Below are 23,191 nucleotides of genomic sequence, written 5' to 3'. Positions count from 1 at the left end.
TTATTACTATGGGGCAGATGTAATTCCCGCTATCATTGCTTCTCATGCTACTCCAGTCAAGGACTTCACTGGAGAGTTTAATAATTACGCAGACTGCCTCATCTCACATACTAGGAACAACACTCCACACACCTGGGTATAATTGCTGTGTTTCTATTAGGCTAACTTAGCATTTCTTCTGTATGCAGCCTTAGTTCCATTCTGTGGTCTGCCTCATCTACAAATGACATGCCAGCTAAGTCAGGGCAGCCCACTGCCGTTCAATACTTACTGGCCAAATGCCAGGAGCTGAATGACCCTGTGGATCAGAATGAAATAGAACGGAGGACTTCCCCGGACTAAAGAAGGGCATTTTTCAATCTAAAGCGACGGTGGCAGGTTTCCACGATGATCTGAGGATCATTTTAATTGTGTTTCAGTTATGGAGTTATTGCATTAGCTTGACTAATACACTGTGTGATGTATAATGTCTTCCATGTAAGATAAAGTCTATTACTTGAGGAACTGACAGCAGACACTTACCCTCCTTTACCAAACCACAGCGAGTTTGAGGTCTCTCCTCGAGCCTGAGAGAGACAAAGAAGGAATGTCAGGTGAAGAAACAAGCAACCTTAAGTTCATCCCCGCAGCCTTTTCTAGCATTCATTTACTTTATGAATGAGGCCACAGTTTAGTTATCTGATTGTGAAATTGCTTTATTGGGCTGTTAAAATCTCAATTAAAGTTATTGCATTAGTGGTCGAAAGTGGGCTGGGTCAGTAAAAACTCTTACATGAGCAATAGGTCTGCTCAAGAATCTCTGAAATGTCTCACACAATGTGTACAACTTGTAAATAAAGCTGAAGAAATCTGCCAAGCAATGTGATCCATAGGCAAGCATAATTGGGAACCAAATTCTTTTTTAAATCAAATATGTCTTTGGAGAATCTGACGCAGTGTGGCTTTTAATCAGACTGGATGATATCTGTTGCAAGATCCAACAGAAAAGTTCAATCAATTTCATCAATCAATTGTTGTGAAGATGAGTGAGTATAGTGAAATTGCCTATTTACACACAGTGAGGAGTTCAACAAGACATCTGTCGCATTTCCTTCTTTCTCTCAGGCATCCAATCAGTTTGTACCTACCTGTCAGCATGCTCCAATGACGGCCGAGCAAAGTGCATGCGAGTGTCACTATGGCAATGACATGAAACTGAAAAGAAAACAAAGTGGGTTTCGGCACAAAAAAAAAAAAAGACAAACGAAGGGAAGTCAAATGTACAAAAACGCAACGTGACACACAGCAACATAAACATCGAAGCAAGTGATTAATTCTCTGCACAACTGAATTCAAAGGTAATGAAGACCAACATAAGATGTGAATAAAATATGCAAGTGAAAACTAACTGATCAAGCGAAACTTAATGTGTACAATTAAATCGAGCAGTTTGGAGTTAGAGTGGTTTGTTGCTGCAGCCAAACAAAAAAAAGTTGGCTGTCTTTCAAGCCATCAGTATTTTTAATTTAACAAAACCAAAAGTAGCAATCATAGAATATGAAACACGTTAAGTCTGCTTTCTGTTGTCTGGCAAAAAACACTATCAAAATAGAACTCAAGAACTTACTGTATGTACCCTGTCTTTGCACATAAATAATGCACTGCACATTCATATTTCAAACACTTGGTAGACACTTTTAGAGTCTCTTGAATGTGGTGTATGTCTTTTAAATTACAGGGTGGAGCTGAATCAGGCCTGCAGCTCTGGGATTTGCACTAGACTGTTGTGGAGCACTGGACTAGAATTTGGAGTGAGGGTCGGTGTTCAAACCAGTGATCTTACCTCCCGAAGCTGTTCTAAGACTTTATTGTAGAGCCTTAGCCAGTTCTCTTTGGCTCTGACTGCTGGATCCACTGGCTCTTTGGGCTCCTCTATGACTGGAGGACTAAAACAAAAAACAGGGGTTTTTTTTATTTTTTAGCAAAAATGTTTCTCTTTTGGTCTATTTTTATTGTGTAGTTCATTGATCTAAATCCTTCCAACCTTCTCTCCTACCTCTCAGGTGGCATCTCTTCTTCCTCTACTGGCGTCGCCGGCCTGCTCTCTTCAAAATGCTCCTCTGTCTCCTCCATGGGGAGCGTGTCCTCTGGCTGAGCAGGGGGCGTCCTGGCCTCCTTTTCCAACATCATTTCCTCCTCTAGCCATGGCTCTTCCTCCAGCTGGAGAGCCTGGTCCTCAGGGGCAGCTGACTGTGTGGTGGCAGGACCATTGAGATGGGATTGAGGCTGCCCAGAGGACGGGGTCTGTTGGGAGGAAGGGCCCATGGCAGTCGAGGGTGGCTGGGAGGCTGAGTTAGCCATGGTGCCTGGATGGGATGGAGGGACAACGCTGGCTACAGCAGACTGGTGTTGTTGAGATACGGATGAGGCTGGAGGGTGAGACTGGGCAGGCTGTGCGGTGGGAACAGAAGACAGGAAAGTAGATGCCAAGCCTGTGACTGCAGCTGTTAGAGGTTTGGCCATTGAGAAGAAGGAAGTGGCAGATGGGGCTGGCTGTGGCTGAGGCTGTGTTTGAGGCTGCTGTTTAAGTGGTTGGGCTGTTGGTTGACCAGAGGGGGGCTGTCCTGATGGGGCCATGCCAGGGGGATGTGACTGGTTGGATGTTTGGTTGGGGGGTTGAGTAGGGGGCTGCTGTTGGTGTAAGGACGGCTGTTTCTCCAGAGGAGGTCTGGAGCAGGGTACATCCAGAGTTGTGGGGGCTGTTGACGTTGGGGTGGGGGTAAATGGAGGCTCCAGGTCCTCACTGAGGGTCCCGTCCAAGTTGTACAAATCTTCATCATCATACATCATCTCCTCATCCTCATAGAGGCCCTCCTCTTCTCCCTCATACAGTCCTCCGTCATCCTCCTCATACAGAGCCGCCTCCTCTCCTCCATCTTTGCAGTAGCCGCCCTCATCACTGTACGCACCCTGGGTTTCATCAGGGTCCCAGTCTGGAGAGCCTTTACTGTAGCTAACCGAGGAGTGGCAGGAGTGATAAGAGTCGTTCTCGTCGTAAGGGTCCCTCTCTCCATACTCACCGCCATAGTCCTCCTCGCTGAGCTGACTGCTGCACCGACTCAGCTCTGCAGACGATGCATAGCTCCCAGAGGGACTAAAGAGAGGAGAAGAGAAAACAGAAACAGAGTTGAGACGCAAGAGAGAGATGAATTAAATTACTTAAAAGGGATACAGTTTTATATTGAACATAGAGGCAGTTTTATTTCAGGTTATTATTGCATGTATACACGTACACATGTAAATTAAACGGTTTACCCTCCGTTTATGAACCGTAGTGTCAACAAAATGCTTACAGAGCACTTTATTAGAGCACTCAATTGCCTGTAGACTTTGTACTCTATCGGACAGTCCCACTAAAAACCTTTTTGACATGTCTTGGGGTGGCCAGGAATAATGCTGATGGCTAATCGATGAAAGGCACTGGGGATACAAGAGTACCAGACAAGCAGAGAGAAATAGAGCAGAACAGAAAGGTGAAAGGCCTCCAGAAAGCTGACAAAAGAAAAAGAACAAGCATCCAGAAATGCAACAAACAGGGAAAAGGTATTTATACTTCTTGATGAATAGGGCTGTTTAAAACTAGAGGCACAGAGATAAAGTAGGATGAATCAGTAAACTCTGTAAAGTGTCTTTGAGTGTTCTAAAAAGCGCTATATAAATTGAATGCAAAATTATCATTTTCATAATTGGGGGGGGGGGGGGAGGAAGAAGGGAAGGGAGTGGTGAGCACAGAGACAAAACAAAAAAAGCAAGAGAAGGGAGTGAGTGAGTGTAGAGTGCTGAGAAAAAAAGAAATGAACAAGAATGGGCGGGGGTGTGGGGAGGTTGCCCTGTCCAATACACTCACACAAGCAGCTAATCTTATGTGCAGTATTGACCATTAGATGCCAGTTGAATAATTCATAAAGCAAGAGGTGGAGGGATGCATAGTTTCATTTCCAGTCTGTGAGAAATGTGTCAATTCAACCTGAGAAATGAAAGAGTATTATAAACAACTCTGAAAGAGAAATAGCGTTTGGTCTGTATGGCCCAATGAAGGACTGGCACACGCACACACGGCATGGCAGAATGTCAGTGACTATGTTCATTCACTAATAGGCATTTTGACATGTCAGTAGATAAAGTGCAGGTATAAATAATAAAATTAATTATGGCTGAATTCCATTTAGCTGCTTCAGTTTCAGTTTCCTGGTATTGTACGTGCCGGCTCACTCACTATCATGGCTTACTGGGACACGTGAAGAGAACAAAGACATTGTTAATGTTATTAATAACTCCTGTATTTTTCCTACTATGACAAGTCAAAATGTCTCCTTTGAAAAGGGCCTAGCGCTAAACCAAACATCACCACTAATACTAACACAGTCAAGTCTTAACTTTACCTTTAACGTGAAACTAGCCATCATGACTATTACATTTAGTTAGTTCATTCATTGTTTAGTCAATCAACAGAAAATTAATCTATTATAATTTTGGTACCATTTGGTACATTTTTTGTTTACGGTGCAATACAAGTGGACAACATGAAAACAAGCAAATCAAACTTATGACACCGCAAAAAAACAGCAGGGGAACTAGACACAGACAACCCAGAACAAAAGTAAAACAGCAGCAACTATTACAACTACAACCACTACAACAACCAAAAGTGCTGTGTGTGTGTGTGTGTGTGTGTGTGTGTGTGTGTGTGTGTGTGTGCTCTTGGAGGACCTCTCTGGCTGGACCCCAAGGACAAAGAGGCCCCGGGGCAGATCAAGTCAGTACAGCTGGGTCCGTTTATGTTTGTTATGTTATATGCATATGGGTCTGAGGAGCAGCTTTTTGTTAGGAAATGAGGGTCAGATCAGGTCCTCTGACTGGAGCTGTCCCAAACCAGCCCAGTTTGCTGTGGTTTTCTGTTTTAAATCATTGTGAACTGAATGAGAGTTGGACTGTTGGTCGGCCAAAACAAGCAATTTGAAGTCACCTTGTGCACTAAATTGTGATGCACATTTTTCACAAGTTCATAAACCAAACAATTTATCAATTTATCAGAAAAAAAAAATCATAAAATGAATTAATAACGAAGATAATCATTACTTCCACTTCCTAATTACACTAAAGCAGGCACACACCTGACAGTCCTCTGTTGTTGGTAGTCGAGGTCGTGGTTGTTGCCAGAGCACGGGTAGGAGAAGCTTCTGGAGCTGCGGTGTTGGTGGCTGATGGGATACTGGTGGACAGAGGCATTGGGCTGGGATGTGCTGTAGTAGGGAGGGGGGATGCTGTTACTGGTTTCACTGCGATAGTCGCTGTCCCTGTCGTCCACAGCGCTGTCTGGGTCTTCATCTGCACAGAGGCACATGCGCATGGCAAGAGAAAAAAATTCATCAGACTTTTTGATGTTGTCCTCATAGAGTGCAGTAATAGGAGAAAGGAAAAACAAGAGAAAGAGAAAAGAACATCATCAAAGTGCTGCTCCCAATTGACGACTTGTCACGTGGCACAGAGACAAGAGGCTCTAATCAGCACTGAACCATTCTTTTAGTACCATGGTAATTACAGATAACATAGATGAGATGGCACCACTACTGAACTCTTATCAGACCCATATAGGTCATTGAGAGTGCATCCATACATGAAGCACATGATGAAAATCATCTGCGGCTTCCTTCTCATTCTCATCATCATAACTGAACATAAATCCAATCCTGCTCACTAAGGAGATGCTTTATTTTTCTGTGGTGTCCATAGATCAGATATAACATCCCGGAGGGAGGTAATGAGAGACTTTAACAGTGCTGAATCAGTCAAAAGCGAAACCAGCATCTATTAATCATTCATCATTATCCATCATCGCCTCTCGCACGCCGATGAAGGCGGGTGTGCACGGCTTACACCTCATTGTCATATGTCTGGGCGTGTAAACACTAATTAAAGGCATCAAACTTTGTTTCTCACTTCAACTGTGTCCCCACATCTCTCTCTCTCTCTCTCTCTCTCTCTCTCTCTCTCACTTCATCAGCTCAGCATCTATCATTACCCCCTGCTCTTTCCCTTTTGTGTGACCAGAGATGATGAGTCTCTGCATTTGTGTGGGTGAGTCTGACAGACACTTATATAAGACCATCTGCTAATCACAGCAAGGGAGAAAGAGATAGACAGGGAGGGAGAGAGATAGAGACACACCGTCTTTTTTTGCATATATGTAATGTATGCATATATCTATCTATGTACAACATGTTTCTATGTGCATTATGGACAGTGCAGTCCACATGTACTTGGACATTTGCATATTTTTCATTATTGTGGCTCTGCACTGCAGAACATTGGATTTTAAAATTAAACAATGACTGGTGTTAAAGGGTCGGTTCACCCAAATTACTTTGGCTAATCCACAGACCTCGCTGTTTTTCATCGGGACTACTTTCTACCAAAAACAAATAGTCCCTACACTGTTATTCTGTTTATCCAATATACTTGTAAACACCCTCAAATGGAAGATTAAAGTCAGCACTTTAACCTTAAACTGTTTCATTTCAAACCTCATGTGATGGTTTACAGAACCAAATCAATTAAAAACATGTGATTCCCCAGATACTTATGGACTGCACTGTATGTACAGTATGTACTGCTTACTTACTTTGTTGGTCTCCCCATAGACTCCAGTTACCTGCAATGAACAGGAGAGTGTCAGTATTGATTATGAATTGCACTGATGTCCAAACAGTAACATGCATTCACACAATTAATGCTTCAAAGTTCCCAGATAGAGCAGGTAAATGGAAAGAGAGCACAGAGGGAGTGCTGAGGCTCCCAGTCTTTCCACCTGCACCAGATAGCTGGCTCAGCAAGCTCAGCAGGCGGGGTCAATAGTGGAAACACAGCAGCATCCTGGAAGAGCTCGTCTCCAGACATCAGATACCGCTATTGATCCTTTACAGTGCAGCAATCTTTTCCCCTCTAACACACAACAACCCATGTGTGGTTACAAGCATAATGCACACGCTGAGCTTAAGCAATCTAATTACATCTCAACAGCTAAACATATAAATCTCTTGTTCAGCACAAACAAATGACTAGTTTGTACCCACAGTGATTGGTTACTTACAGCACTGGGTTCCTGGTACACGTAGAGGACGTTCCTGCTCCTCCTGGTAAGAATAATGGAGTCAGACAAATTAAAAAACTGTATGACATTCTGAAAGTATTTTGCCTATAGACAGGAAGTGGAGAAAATGTAATGTTGGATTTCATCTTGTAATGTTATTCCCCCGATTAATCATGTTCCTTAAATGTAAGGATATACTGGGGTACTAAATCAAATGGGGTAACAGCTTACATCTTGGTCCCTCATGGCATTGAGCTGCTCCAGTTTTTTAGCCCAGTATCGTGCCTCATCCTCAGGGATATCTAAAAAAAAACAACAAGACAAACTCAGGTCGCAAAAAAACCCTAATGGAGTTTTACCCACGTAAGCTGTTAAAATAGTTTTGCCTAAAAACTGTTTTGTTCTTTGTTACAAACTCCACCCAAATGACGACAAATTAATCTAAAACAACACATTTGCTAATATTATTTGACCCAGATACTTTGGCCTGCTAAGAACACAGTGACATTGAAAATTGGCCTTTTCATTTACAGCCTTAAAGCCAAACCTCTATAAATAGGTCAGGTCCACAAACTGAGGAGTCAGGTGTACAATATCGACCAGAGGAAAAGGAAACAGTAAGAAAATGACACCTAATCAATGTTAAGAGGAACACAGCTTGATCACTGAGAAGGAAAGGACACAAACCCTCTCCCCGACACACATACACACAGACAGCCTTGAATACATCTATTCTAATTAATAAGTCAGGGATTATTGGTGGTCATATATCAATCACTATTTGATGTGAAATTATACAGACAGACATCATTTATTTAAGTCATCGTTTCCTTCCCTAATGGGCTGATGATTTCCTATACTTTCATATTCTCATTTTCTCCCACCTATTAACAGTTTCTCACTTGGATGTGAATATTGATTTCTCACCGAGAGGCAGTTCAAAGCGTGTGTCGAGCAGCACCAGGTGGAGAGTGGGCTCTTTGGTGCCACAGATCTCATTATCAGTCATGATGACCTGAGAGTCAAGTGTGAGCCACTGCCCCGGACCTTCCTGCGTATAGGAAAACATTTTGCAGCTGAGGCACAAACAACATGCCGTACAAATAAATGAGCATGATGAAAACATGTCCAACCAGCAACTGAGTGAGTCCCTTGAGTACAGAGTGTTCAACTACAGTATTTCTTATGTGGTGCTGGTGGTTGGTGGCAAACCTCATTTGACTGTCGGATGCCCTGGAGGGGAATCCACACAGTGCCGACCATGGTGTCCCAGATTAACCCTTTGTTCCACACCTCTACTGTCAGACCCAGGTCCAAGCGGTTAATTTCGCTGGATAGGAAGAGAAAGATAAACAGGAAAGTTAAAATTCAAGATAAAACGTAATAAAACACATTTAAAGACAGCTGTGGAAAGTAACTAAGTACATTTACTCAACTACTACACTTAAGTGCATTTTTAGGGTACTTGTACTTTACTTGCCTATCTCTATTTTATGCTACTTACTAATTCTACTCCACTACATTTCAGAAGGAAATATTGCACTTTTTACTTTACAACATTTATTTGACAGCTGCATATCATTAACCAATACAGTGCACTGAAAGATTAAACCTTCAAGGTAAATTATCCATTATTTCACAAAACAGCAAAGTTTAGAGAAAAGTCCAAAAGATTTAAGCATTTTTGTTTATTTCTTTCAGTTTTTTTCTGTTGTTGTTTTTTTCCCCTCAGATTTATCTTGTGACCCTTTGGACGAGGTATGGAACCACTGGACTAAACCACCAAACTGTATATAAAGTATTTAAAACTATCTCCACCTTGAATATACTAATAATACATTATTCACAGGGGCAATTTTTCTGCATGTTGAGTACTTTTATTTTGATACTATTAATAATACTTTTACTCAAGTAGGAGTTCAAACCTATGGTTTGAACAAAGAACTTTGACTTGTAATGGAATATTTTTTACATTGTTGTATTGGTGCTTTTGAGTGAAGAATCTCAGTACTTCTTCCGCCACTGTTTAAAGACAAATGCTAAACACACACAGGCACTCATACACACAAAAGATGCACAGTAATTTCTTGCGGTCTTCACTGTGACAAATATAAGACCCATCTCTGTGGGAGCAAGCCTGAGATAATCTAACATAAAACATTTACAAGACTGCAGGAAGCAGGACAGACAGACAGAAAGAAAAGTGAGAGAGAGGAGGATGAATAAAGAAAGAGACGGAGAAGAGTGTGATGAAGGCAGTGGAGGAGGTGATTGTATTGCATGCCTGGAGGGAGAGAGTGGGAACTTTAATTAAGAAATAGGGGTACTGGATTTCCCATCTCAGTGGTGACTCCTTTTAGGAAACGTGCCTGTTTGATACATGGCAGTGACTCACGGGGTACAGTCATTTAAAGGCAGTTTGAAGGAGGGGATGAGTCTCTCTCTGCAGCCCAAATATTACATAACACAGCTTCACTGATGCAACCCCAGTACAATGCTCAACGCCTCCAAACATCATACAAATGCACAGGACTCCGCAGTCAGCCTGCCTGCCGCATCCCACATGCTAAACAATTCTCACTATTCATCGCCCATATGCTGCTACACTGTCAATACCACACTGGTATTCTCTCTGCATGCCAAATACTCTGTGTTGTATAATGTTTAATAATGGCAACGAGCTATCATTCCAATATTTATCGAAACACAAGCTCAAACAAACTCATTTAAAAGTGGAAAATGTTGCTAATGATGCCTGGAGAGCTATAGGAGGAGAGGGAAGAGGGTATATGGAGGGAAAAGTAGATGAAGATCAAGGAGCCGTGTTTAGAAGAAGTGATACAGGAGAGGAAGAGAGGCTGGGAGGGAGCCAAGATTGAGAAAGAGGATGAGAGGGGCAGAAGTGTCGAGGGAGAGCAGATGAAAAAGAGGATGAGACGGTTGTTGGAGGCCGAGGTGCGGATGCGGAGAGGAAGAGCTACGTGAAACAATTCAGGGATGAAGGGCACTTAGGATGGAGGAGTGAAAAAGAGGGGAGGGAGGTAGGTTGATAGAAAGTGACAGAGATTTAAAAAAACAAAACACAAAAGCACTCAAGCAGCTGAAGTGGAGAGTAGATGAGAGGATGAAATGAGAAAGCAGAGGAAAGAGCAAGGGAGAGGGAGAAACAGAAGGAGAAGTTTTGAGGGACTCACAACATGAAGTCTTGCTCCCAGCTGGGCAAGTTGCCCCTGACAGCAATGGTTGTGCTCTTCACATTTTGCACCTTTAGAGTCACATAAGTGTTGAACTTCTCTGTTAAGGAGAGAGGGATGAAGAAGGGATGCGTTACAACAAAACACCTCTGCATTAGTAAATAATAAGGTAGGCCCTGTTGGATATAGATGTTTTATTCTACAAAGTAACTGACTTCCCATCCCTTCATTTCCATTAATGGCTGCAGCATGTAATCTGTTCTCAGTCTGCTTAAAGATGTATGTCACATAACAGCAAGTCTCTCCCTCTTTCTATTTCCAGGATCCCTGGTCTTACCTTGGGGTCCATCCAGCTTGGCTTTCTTCACTGTGGACACACAGAGAGGGACAAAGTCACACACAGGAACGCCATCTGCTTTCACTTCTGAACTGCATCCTCCTTTTTTTGACTTTTACACAGAGAACAGGAAACGATGCTTGTGATAAATTAAAACAACGTCTGTAAATTATACTACATTAAATGGAAATTACTGTAAGATTATTTTTGGGCATTTCAGGCCTTTATTTCTATAGGACAGCTTAGACATGAAAGGGGAGAGAGGGGGGGAATGACATGGAATCGAACCCGTGGCCGCTGCGTCGAGGAGTTTTAATACATTTAAGACATATTTGCCAATCACCACTAACTGGTAGTGGGTAAAGAGTGTTAAAGCAGAAAACTGAAATTGCAACTATGTCTGCACCTTATGGCAATGAGTACTCTGCTTCATTGCCATAAGGTACAGACATGTTGGCATGGAGTATGGTGGCAAAACATAGAAACACACAGCACTGAAAAAAACATGGGCGGAAACAGAAAGTACAGTATACCACCTACATGCAAATAAAAAAAACCATATTGCATGGATTAATCAGGTGGTCAAAATACGTATTTTTCCATTAATAACATGTTTTTAATAGAAGAAATTCCAATTGCAATAGTAGTAGATGTGGTGGGAAATCATTTCATTTTTCAGACTTTTAAAATTGAACGACATTGATCAACATGAAAGGGCCCAATCATGCCTTAACTTTGGGAATTTGTGGGAAAATTCCCACCTTTATCAAACACAATGCGTCAGAGGATTTTTCAAAGTACAGTTAAAGCCCAGGCTTTCTCTCTGCAGCACCTTTTTACCAGCTTTGACGTAATGCTCTCCACCGCGCACACACATGCTCCAGATCCCCACGCCACACTGCAGGTGTGTACACATCATGCACACACAGGTTTGCATTAACAAAATTCAAATGAAGCTCAAGTAACCGAACCTGCACCTTTATTAATTCATGAATTATCTCACAATATTCTCCGCAGACCATGCACACCAGATACGGTCACCATAGTAACCAACGTTAAATTGCCCTGAGTCAGCAAGGCACGTTTCTATTCCTCACTACTTTTACTTTCATGAAACACTCAAACTTAAGCTAAATCTGCAGCTTAAGTGCCATGCTGTTACATCAGCAGGCACAGAAGCACACACACGCACTCAACTGCAGTGACTCACTCACATGCACCTGCAGCAATGAAAATATCTCTGCTTCCAATTTATACCTCACCAACCTTAATGTCAACTCAACATGTGCGACACCCATAACCTACATGGAAACACATACATCGGTGTGTCTGCATCTTAATTTAAGGTCAATATTCTGCTCTGGCACTGGCTCGACATCCTTTTGATGTCCAGTTCCGTTTTCAACACAGCTGTAGCTGAAAGCTCACTGTCAATGTTAAAAGAAAATGACATAATTCAATACAATGAATAAATGAAGACAAGAAAGGAGCCAAACTATGTTTTCAGCAGTCCTTTACATTTTTTAGGCGGACCACATTAGAGCCTGCTTTGTGCTGTGTTTTAGTGTCAACACTAAAGCAGCCCTGGAAATATATCAGTAAGTGAATATCAATATAAAAGGAATTGGATTTTCGACAGTGGAAGCTTTATAATACCACACAATCATAAATCTCTCTGACAGGATGAGTTACGATGAGAAATGTCCACAAGCCCCACAAACAATATTTTGTCACAATTGCATGTATCTAAGCAGACAGGACAACCCCAACACACACATACAAATACTGTACATGCAAGTGCCTATAACTCATAAACAATAGGCCTGTGACAGGACGTAACATTGGATAAATCTACTGTAATGTAGGGAATGGGCAAGTGGCCTCGATTCAGAAAACGAGGTCAAAGCTATAACTATCAATCACCATCTGAAAATGTCTTAAAGGACATAACAAATCAAAGTGTGCTTGGTTTTTTATTCTTTAATCAGAGGATGCACAGCACAATCTGTAAGGCCTGACAGTAAGTTTTGCGTAACCGCATTTTTTTAAGCAGAGAATTCATTCAGGAAGTACCTCTGACACAGCAGACTCTGACTTATGGGAACTAAGCAGATTGCCAAGAAAACAGAGACCTGACAGGGAATCAAGCAAACCCTTTAACATGAACTGTCAGAGAATGTAAAGAAGGGAGTGGGTGAGCTGAGTTCAGCCATCCAATGACAAAATGAGGGCTGACATGATTCTGATGGACAGCGCCTTATTCTGAAGGATCATATATATACACGCAGATCTGCAGTAGTCCCTGCAACTGCTGACAGAGACATTACGCTCCGAGATTTAATGTCCAAATCAAGACAGGGAGAAAACTGGACTTCAAAAATATGTGGTATATCTGAAGGAAAAGATGCCAAGTTTTTCAGAGTTAATCTGTATCTGTTTCTGAATTCTGCTTTGTCGGCAGATGCTCCAAAGAAATGCTGCCTATTCAAGAGGCGCAAAGTACTGTGGAGGCCAGAAATAGCTCCAGTCAGGTAAGCATGAATGATGTAACAGGAACAGAAAGAGGGCTCTCTGCCAAGTCTCGTAGTCCACGACACTGACAGCCGCAGCCGGTGTTTATGAATGAATACTGCTCAGGGTCTTAATGACACCTGGGACTGACTCAGTGCAGGGACAGACAGTGGGTGGACCTGGCGGGACAGGATGAGGTGGGGTAGCATCCATAATGGCCCTGACATAAAAGGTGACTTTGAAACCCCCCTTAACTTTCATTTTGTCCCCACATAATTGCCATTTTTCCATCTATGACAAATGTCTTGAGCTTAAACATACCCCTACACACTTATACCTCACTGACCAGTGCTTGATCAGATTTGGAGCTTAAAGGATTAGTTGGTTAATTGATTAGTTGATCGACAGAAAAATAACCTGCAAATGTTTTGATAATCAATATGTCATTTTTTAAGTAAAATGACAAATATTCTGTGGTTTCATCTACTCCAACGTGAGGCTTTTCTTTGTTTTATGTGATCAAACACTAAATATTTTTTGGCTTTGGACTGTTGGTCTAACAAAACAAGCCATTTTAAGACATCACCTCAGGTTTTTGGCAATTATGATTGGAATTAGGGCTGCAACTAATAATTATTATTATCAATAATCTGCCAATTATTTTCTCTATGAATTGATTAGTCATTTGGGTCTAGAAAATGTCAGGAAATGGTTAAAAAACAATCACGATATCATAAAGACCAAGGTCATGTCTTCAAATGTCTTGTTTTGTCCAACCAACAGTCCAAAACCTAAAGATATTCAATTTACTGTCAGGCAAAGAAAGGCTAAGAAATTCTCAAAAAAAAAACAAAAAAAAAAACAAGAAGCCAATTCTTCCGGAAGCTGGAAGACAATAACTGGAATTTGTGATTAAATTATTACTTAAAAACAAGTAACAAATGATCAATATAGTTGCAGATTTTAATTTTCTTTGGCTCACTTGACAATAATGAACCTATCGTTTCAGCTATTGTTGATGTTGTTTTACCATTTTCTGACATCTCATAGACCAACAAATTTAATCAATCTAATTGAGAATCAATTGAGAATCATTGAGAAAGTAATCAATAATTAAAACATACTTTTATAGGTCCCCCTCTGCTTAAAATCAAGTCAAATGACGACAAATTGCCCAGCAAAAACCTTCCTAATTGTCATTCCTGTCTGTTCCAGATTTAGTTAACACAACACTCTCATAATTTCGAGAAAGTTGTTTTTGCTATTTTGATTCAGCCCCTGTGTGTCCAACAAAAGGACCACAAAATGCGTTGATTACTGCGTCGTGGATGTGTGTGAAGCTGGAGGTGGTGTTACTTGATTATAAGCAATCATAGATGCTTATTCATCGCACTGAGAGGCAACAGTGTCAGCATCAGGAGCTTTCAGGGAGTCTGGTAAGAGGAGGTGACGCATCGCTTTAGGGAAAACGTCGAGAAGTGACGAGCATCTCCAGCCGACTAGTATTCCCTCACGACTACAGCGGAGCGGCAAAGCGGCGGTGCGGCAACAGCAGCAGCGGCAGGGGCTTTTCCTCGTCCTCCTCCACCTCCTTTGACTGCCCACGCATGAATGAACAGAGCGAATGACACACACACGCCGCAACAGTACCCACCGGGAGAGGAAACAGCGGTTCTCCTCCTCCATGTAGACATTTATAGAAATTCAAAGAGCTTCTGGTACTATTAACAGTCACGAATGCCTGTAACAAATGTGTCTCTTTTCTTTGCTGTCAGAACTCATTCACACAAGGCATCTTTATTTGAGTAAATTAAACAAACATGTCATTCTGCAACAGTGCCGGTAAAAGTAGCCTATCCCAGTGGCATCCCCCACACTATAAACGTGCTGTGTTCCCGTTAACCATCTACCGTGTGATTTAATGACTGATCAGCACAAACCCTCCGGTGCTCCGGCTACACAGACTTTTCTACGGAGCTGACAGCCCGCAGGCTCTGTCAGACAACTGGTGCAGCTAAACCGCGAGCAAGTGATAGGCTACTTCAATAACATCAAACATAAAGGGTTTTCATTGCCCTTTTAATTTCCTCTCTTACCTCCCACACATAGCAGGGACATCTCTGATAGCGGCGTGAGGGTCCCCGGCTGTCCTCTACTGAGTGCTCCGTGATTTGTTTGGTCAGTCCGTTTGTCTCTTGGTTACAAAAAAACTCAAACCGCCAAACTGCTACCCTAAATGATAACGGAAACCAATTAGCATAATGTCAGAAAGCGCTTGTCTCTTTCTCAGCGGAGCTGTTGCTCTTTTGACAGGACAAGACACACAGCACAGGAGTGAATTCCTCGCCCCCCTCTTCATTCCTCCTCTGCATTGCCTCAGCTCTCCTCCGCTGCTCCTCCTGCGCGCACAGCCATCTTGTTTCAGCAGCAGCACCCTCCGCGCGAGGACAGCTCCCCCGCGCCGCCCTGACGTCACGGTTGATGAGTAGCAGGCAGAGAGGGGCTCGCGGTGGGGTGAACGGAGGAGACGGGATGGGCCTGGCCGGTGTAATGCACTCAGTGATGTCGGCGAGGAATTTCATTCATTGTTTTCAAAGTCACACACACCAAGTTGTCTTTTTTCTAAAATAGGCTACCCACTATTTTAACTGTATACATTTAAAATGTATTGTTTTGTTTATTTTATTGCACTTGCCAAGCCTGCTCTGGCAGGCTCTTCAATCAATTCATATTTTCATTTTAACATAGGCCTATTTGAAAGGAAGACATAATAATAGCCAGGGCTAAGGACAGGATTTACATGTTTTATATGCTAATGGTCACGAGTCCCATTCCCCCATTTTTTCTAATTAGGCTACATTTTTATTTCCCATATGACGGCTTAAATCCCCTTTCAAAGCCTTGCTCTATACCGGGAATACAATTATAGTGGGGTGGTGAATCCTTTATATACTTCAGGTTGACCTGAAGGTAATGAAATATAATCCAAATACTGGAATCAGCCAATGTGAGCCAACTGTGTATTTTCAGTTATAGAATGTAAATGTCCCCCCACCTCCCCTCATTCCGCGAAAAAATACAGAGAACACGATCTCGTTGTTCTTAGTGCCATCTAAGGCCCTGATAATAATAATAAAAAAAAGTAAAACACATCATCATAAAGCATGTGATATTCAATTGATGCTTCAAAAAGGATCCATTTGATACTGGTGCACACATGCTTTGTATTGTCTAATGTCTTTACAATTTAGGTTTTGATTTCTTGTTTACTTAAATCTCAGCTTTACACACACCTGAAGTAGCCTAAAGTTGGTCTTCTCTGTTTACGTCTGTTGACTTGCTCACATACATGGGGGAGGTAGGGCTACTTAGACAGTTTTGGGGAAAATGGCCCTCCTGTGCAAAAGGAGAGCACCTTGTAGTAACAATAACAAACGCCAGGGGGCAGCTAAGGACAGCTATGACTGTCGAGACTACTAGAAATACTCAAAGAGATGAAGTGTGTTGTTTACGCCTACTCTCGGTTCAAGATGGCTGCTGGAGACAACAGCGGCAGGCCTCCTTGCCTTAATTTCTCCAGCCCGGGTCCTTTGGGAAACAGCCAGCCCAGCAACAGCGTTTTCTCCATGCCAGCATCCAACGGCGGAGCGGTCGGTACGGCTGGGGGAGCACAGGGAGCAGCGAGACGTCCCAACCCACAGATGGGGCCTGGCGGGGGAGACAGCAACGGTGTTTCGAGCGGAGCTCCGCCGACTGCGCAGAACTCCCTGCAGCAGTCCGCTGCGGCAGGTGCTGCGGCAGCCGGAGTCATGGCCACCCCGGCGTCTAACATGGCAACCAACCCAGCGTCAAATGCGTCGGCGTCGGCAGCACCTACCGCTACTCCGGCAGCTGCGTCTGTGCTGGTCTACCGAGAGCCAGTGTACAACTGGCAGGCGACGAAGAGCACCGTCAAGGAGAGATTTGCTTTCCTCTTCAACAACGAAGTGCTCAGTGACGTTCATTTTTTAGTGGGCAAAGGAATGGGGGTTCAGAGGATACCTGCGCACAGGTAAGAACTGCAGTATGAGTATTCAAAATATTAGCAAGCTAACTGTGAATCTGCAACGCGAAAATACGTAACCTCTCTCTTGTTCTTTATTGTTGCGGATTGTCAGGTTTGTTCTGGCTGTGGGGAGCGCAGTATTCGATGCAATGTTCAACGGTGGGATGGCGACGACCTCAACGGAAATCGAGCTTCCTGATGTGGAGCCAGCTGCCTTTCTGGCCCTGCTAAAGTAAGGAGCGCGTGAGGGCGAGAGCGTGCCATTTAAACTGAATATTTGCGTGTCCTTAAGTGGGCTTGTATTTTTTTTAAAATGTCATGTCATATTAGTAGTCTATTTGGGAAATAGCGAGAAGTTGCGGGTAAAATTAAGCTCGACAACGCAACATCAAATTTCATACCAATTCATTCATCGTATGACCATAATAAATGCTAAGCATACAGGTGACTAAATGCTGTTCGCCAATACAATTCGAATGTCTTGTATAACTTGTGATCCTCCTGCAGGTTTCTCTACTCGGATGAAGTCCAGATCGGGCCTGAGACGGTGATGACCACACTATATACAGCTAAAAAGTATGCAGTACCAGCACTGGAGGCTCACTGTGTGGAGTTCCTCAAGAAGAACCTGAGAGCAGACAATGCTTTCATGCTGCTCACACAGGTCTGCTTCCCCCAGCTATAAATGTTGACAAGGCAGCTTGATGCGTCAGACTGATTGTACTGCCTCTAAATCTTAATATGCAATTAAGTGATTGCGGCTTCTTTGAACTCCTAGTTTTGCTACCCTAGATGTTGTGTGCAAATACTGTCAGTATGATATGCAACAGAGCTGACATTTTTTTAAAACCCACAAATAGAGTTGGATATTGTTTACATTTTTTTGATACTGGTGCTGATACGATAGTAGGGTTTTGGTTCCATTACCGTACTTTGAGAAATATATAAAAAAAAATTTTTTTGGACAAAACACTTTTTAAATAACAAAAGAAGCGTAAGTTCTCAAATATTACATGTTGTCTAAACACATGCAGCCGTACAAAAACTAACATAGTCTTAAATTGGCTAAATTATGATTTGAATCAGAAACTGTCTATCAAAGAAAAAGTAAACCGGATTATAAGTCTGTTCACACATTTGATGCCAGCTTTCGGTGCTTTGACATATTTCGGTCTGTTCCAAACAAAAGTATTAAGGTTTGAAATACACTCCTACTCTTAGATCTTATTGCAATAGTGCATACCTACATCACAGTACTTATTGAATTGTCATTTTTTTAAGTGCAGTTGTCTATTCTAAAGTTTTAACTGAGCCATGTAGGAAAAAAAATGTGTATTTTTCGTTTCAGGCACGGTTGTTTGATGAGCCTCAGCTTGCCAGTCTCTGCCTGGAGAACATCGATAAGAACACTGGAGATGCTCTCGCCGCTGAAGGCTTTACGGACATAGATTTGGGTAATGTCGCCTTGTGAATGTCATTATAGCCACAGTTGGGTTTCAGAATAACAGCCCAACTGACCATTGGGTTTTCATCTCTCCCTCCCTTAGATACATTGGTGGCAGTGCTGGAGAGGGATACTCTCGGGGTGAGGGAGGTGCGTTTGTTTGGTGCAGCGGTGCGCTGGGCAGAGGCAGAGGCTCACAGGCAGCAGTTGCAGCCCACACCCGAGAACAAACGCAAAGTGCTGGGCAAAGCTCTCACACTCATCCGCTTTCCTCTCATGACCATTGAGGAGTTTGCTGCAGGTGAACAGAAACACAATGAAACCAACACTGTAGCTTTACTTTGATACATTTCATTCATTCGCACACTCATCCTGTGCTTCAGACCCTGATCCTCGTCCTCTGGTCTTGTCGTCGTCCCTTTAGGTCCAGCCCAGTCCAGTATTCTGACGGACCGAGAGGTGGTGAGTCTCTTCCTCCACTTCACAGTAAACCCAAAGCCTCGCGTGGAATTCATTGACAGGCCTCGCTGCTGCCTCCGCGGGAAGGAGTGCAGCATCACACGTTTTGGACAGGTGGAGAGCCGCTGGGGTTACAGCGGGACAAGCGACCGCATAAGGTGAGTGAGGAGCAGAGCATTTTAAAAATGTAATTACAGCCTTACTCTTAACAAAAAAAATCACTTGAAAGAGAATTAATTCATTGGTTCTTACACCACACACTTTGAGAACCACTGTATTAATTAAATGTAATCAATTATTTAGCAAATATTTAGTAATTATTTATGAACTTAAAAATGGCCCATGATCTTAATCAACCAAGGAAATTACAATATAGTCAGTGAGTCCACTTCTAGAGTTTAAACTTAAATAAGAAAATAAGCTCCACAGCACCACTGTTTTAATGTAGATGACATTGGCAGCATTTGCACCTTTCCCTGCTTCACTTAAACTGAGATTAACATTTCCAATGTATTTAATCAGTAAGAACAGACAATGCAGCAGATACTGTGGCCATACTATACTGTATGATATAAAGCCAGGGACTTTATTAACTGGAACACAAACGTTAAGAGACCTGAAAAACATCTGCTGTACTGCTATCCTCACAGGACAGAATACATACTCATATATATCAATATTTAGGTCCTGGTTGAAAGGAAAGAAATGTCAAAAGCCAGTATGGATTAGCACTGTAGTCAAGGCAAGCACAGGTGGAACTAATATTAACGGTGGTAGTGCATGTTGTGACAGAACCATTGTTCATGTTATTAGTTACACCTGTGCTTTTTCTGCTATGATGAGAGAAAATGTTTACACAGTCAACTGTGTCATCCCCTCTCCCCTCTTAATATATTTCCGTTCTGTTTTTCTCCTCAGGTTTTCAGTAAACAGAAGGATATTTGTGGTTGGGTTCGGCCTCTACGGCTCTATACACGGACCCACAGACTACCAAGTCAACATACAGGTGTGGACCCGAACCCGTCGGATACGTTTGTGTCCGGTTTCGCTGTACCTTGTAGGCACGAAGTATAATTTTTAATTTCTGCATTTAATTTCTCAATGCAGATCATACACACAGACAGCAACACGGTGCTGGGCCAGAATGATACAGGCTTCAGCTGTGACGGGTCAGCCAACACCTTCAGAGTCATGTTCAAAGAACCAGTGGAGATTTTACCCAACGTCAACTACACTGCCTGTGCTACGCTGAAGGTCTGTGATGTGTTGGTGATGACACTAGATACACATGCAGTCCTACATTGTTTAGGAGTGCATTCCAATCCAAGGGAAAGATATTTTTTCCAGGGCTGCAACTAATGATTATTTGCCTTCATTGTTTGGTCTATAAAATATTTAGAAAAAATAGAAGGTAGTTTTACACTACCTTCAAATAGCTTTTTTTGGCTGACCAACAGTGCACAAATCGAAATGTATCCAACTTACTCTCAAACGAGACAAAGAAAACTAACAAATCTTCAAATTTGAGAAGCTTGACTCAAATAATGAATGATTTATAGAAGAAATATTTCTGTTGATCGACTTATCAATTAATGGATCTATTGTTTCAGCTTGTTTCATTTCCCCCTTTGTGGACACTTTAGAATATCTAACCTGTCACTGTGCAGCATTGGCTCCACCAGCGTATTCAACCCTCTCCGTCTGTCTTGCAGGGCCCGGACTCTCATTATGGGACTAAGGGAATGCGAAAGGTAACACACGAGTCATCATCCACTGGCACAAAGACGTGTTTCACCTTCTGCTACGCGGCAGGCAACAACAACGGCACTTCTGTAGAGGACGGACAGATTCCTGAGGTCATCTTCTACACATAGTCACCTATGACATAGCAAGGATCTTCCATCAAATGTGACAACATGACACCAGCGCGGGCCACGCCTCAGCAGCCGTTCTGGGGACTAATCTCTCAGACATCATACTGTTCCCTCCATATAGTGCACTACTGTCGGCCACACGGAAAGACAAATAGCCGTAAAGCGATGTAGGTCACTACATGGGGCGTAGCGTGTCATTTGAGATGCTGTCTCTCTCTTTCTCAGCGGCTTCCTTTATCCCTTTGTGTTGATGTGATGCCAGCCTCTGAAACAGACATGACTGTAACCGACTCCACAAAGGAGGGAGAGAGGGAGAGAGGAACCTCTCAGATTATTCACAGTATTGATGTCACTGCTGTGGATTGGCGGCATAAGGCTGAATTCTACTTAAGTTGTACAATTACCCTTCCTGTACTCCACAGCATTAGTGCAAAGGAGTCGCAACTGTATGAATGTACAGTTTAAAAGATTTGCCAAGACAAGATCCTCATCACGGTTCAGTACAGACCAGCGTTGCACTCAATTCCACATCAGCTGTAGCTTCCATAGGCTTTATGAACTCTTTGAACCAAAGTTCATATTAATCTTAACAACATGATAATGGCAGGCAATTTTCGGGTTTCTACATACAGTACTATCTGTGATATCTTGTGTCCTTGCTTGGTAGTTGCCTATACCCATGATACCTTGCACTTTTCGGCCTTGCATATGTTCATTTGTTTGTTCTATGGATGCACACTAACTCTTCAGATATGTTTCTTTTTAGCTTTGTTTTAAAAAGTGTGGGCGGAAGAGCTTTCCGTCTTGGTTCGGAAGTTAAAGGGTTGTATATTAAAGTTGCATTTAATAACATTGTATATGTAACTTGAAATAACTATTGATTAAAGAGTGAAGAAAAAAATATTGTGGTGCTTGTGATTTTGGAAAAGAACCCATCCCAGGAGTAACTTAACCTACGCAAAAAAACTTAACATTTTGGGAAACGTGCCTGTTGGTGTGAGATGGGAAGATCAATACCACTCTTATGTTTGTCTGCTAAAAATAAGACTAGGCTACACTACACCCATCAGTCGGTTAGCATAGCTTAGCATAAAGACAGGAAACAGCCTGGCTCTGTCCAACGCCTACCAACACCTAGCTCACTAATTGACGGTGGTTATGTTTGGGAATATTTATTTTCCATTCTTTATTAAAACAACAAATCCTGAGAACAAAATGCTATGGGGGAGTTCACAGTACCTAAATAACAAGAAAGAAAATTAGGTGTCATTATTATTGGTTGTATGCCTCCAACCAGTCAAGTTGCTTTTACATCCATGTCTGTCCAGACTCATTAAACATGCAGTCAAGACTTTTTAAGAAATTTAATTAAAGGTATTAAGTGTATTTTTTGGTGAAACCTGGATGCTTCACACACATCTTCAACCCGGCAGCACAGAAGATCAGTAAAATCACCACAGGTTCAAGGATGGCACCCAAGATTAGTGTCACCAATTCAGTATTTGACTAAATGTGAACAATCCATGGCAAATGTGGTCTCAGTCTGCCCTTCTGTTCCTGAGTTATGCCGTTGAATCATGGACAGAAAAGCGTTTTCTTTTTGCACAACATTATGATGTCACAGTGAAGTTGACCTTTGACTTTTTGGGTATAAAATGTCATCACTTTATCCTATTATTTATTTGTGTGAAATGCCACCATTAGGGAATGAGTTCTTGAGTTATGGCCAAAAACGTGTTATGTGAGGTCACAGTTCTAATCCTCATCCTTGAAGTGGATATTTGTGCCAAATTTGAAGAAATTCCCTTCTGGCATTCCTGAGACATTTGCGATTGACAACTTGAAAACATAATGCCTCCGGCTACAGCTGTTGCCAACGTGAAGGCATAATAAAACTTCAAACAACAGAAGATAAATAAGTAAAGACATTACAAGTTATACACTCATTTACAGTCTTACAACTTTCTTATTACTGCAAGATTTAATGGTTTTTAAGTCCTTTTTTTATTCTTTATGGAAATTATTGTCACGAAAGCTAAGCTAGCTAAGCTAACTGACTGCTGGCTCTAGCCTTAGACTATATTCACCGTATACGAATGAGAGAATGGTAACTTCTCATCTAACTATAACGTTAAATCACTTCCTCCATGCATATTTCCCAAAATGGTAAACCATTCCCTTAAGCCCACTAAAGAAAT

At 42.2% G+C, this 23,191-nt stretch overlaps 2 protein-coding genes across 3 annotated transcripts in view; one reads left to right on the top strand and one right to left on the bottom strand.

Moving 5' to 3' along the window:
- Positions 1-15,764, bottom strand: part of LOC116037264 (protein unc-13 homolog A-like) — a 34,579-nt gene extending 18,815 nt beyond the window's left edge. The window contains exons 1-12 of one of the 2 annotated variants that reach the window (XM_031281083.2): positions 15,268-15,764; positions 10,661-10,690; positions 10,324-10,423; positions 8,342-8,459; positions 8,057-8,180; positions 7,361-7,431; positions 7,130-7,172; positions 6,662-6,691; positions 5,154-5,367; positions 2,036-3,133; positions 1,823-1,925; positions 523-566 (exon numbers count right to left, since the gene is read on the bottom strand). In XM_031281083.2, the coding sequence (XP_031136943.1) occupies positions 523-566; positions 1,823-1,925; positions 2,036-3,133; positions 5,154-5,367; positions 6,662-6,691; positions 7,130-7,172; positions 7,361-7,431; positions 8,057-8,180; positions 8,342-8,459; positions 10,324-10,423; positions 10,661-10,690; positions 15,268-15,289 (1,997 nt within the window). In that variant the 5' untranslated portion in view covers positions 15,290-15,764. The remainder of the gene's footprint in view (positions 1-522; positions 567-1,822; positions 1,926-2,035; positions 3,134-5,153; positions 5,368-6,661; positions 6,692-7,129; positions 7,173-7,360; positions 7,432-8,056; positions 8,181-8,341; positions 8,460-10,323; positions 10,424-10,660; positions 10,691-15,267) is intronic. The other variant, XM_036004911.1, reaches the window with a different exon arrangement.
- Positions 15,765-16,650: 886 nt separating this feature from the next.
- LOC116037265 (BTB/POZ domain-containing protein 2) lies at positions 16,651-21,894 on the top strand. Its single transcript, XM_031281084.2, has 9 exons — positions 16,651-17,222; positions 17,329-17,448; positions 17,724-17,880; positions 18,565-18,670; positions 18,764-18,961; positions 19,085-19,277; positions 20,038-20,125; positions 20,227-20,373; positions 20,832-21,894. The coding sequence occupies exons 1-9, from the start codon at positions 16,666-16,668 to the stop codon at positions 20,991-20,993; spliced, it is 1,728 nt and encodes a 575-aa protein (XP_031136944.1). The 5' UTR covers positions 16,651-16,665; the 3' UTR covers positions 20,994-21,894.
- The last annotated feature ends 1,297 nt before the right edge of the window (positions 21,895-23,191 follow it).

The sequence above is a fragment of the Sander lucioperca genome, chromosome 9 (genome assembly GCF_008315115.2).
Source record: "Sander lucioperca isolate FBNREF2018 chromosome 9, SLUC_FBN_1.2, whole genome shotgun sequence".
Classification (NCBI taxonomy): Eukaryota; Metazoa; Chordata; class Actinopteri; order Perciformes; family Percidae; genus Sander; species Sander lucioperca.
The sequence above is the reverse complement of the archived record's forward strand: the minus strand, read 5'-3'. Positions and strand labels throughout refer to the sequence as shown.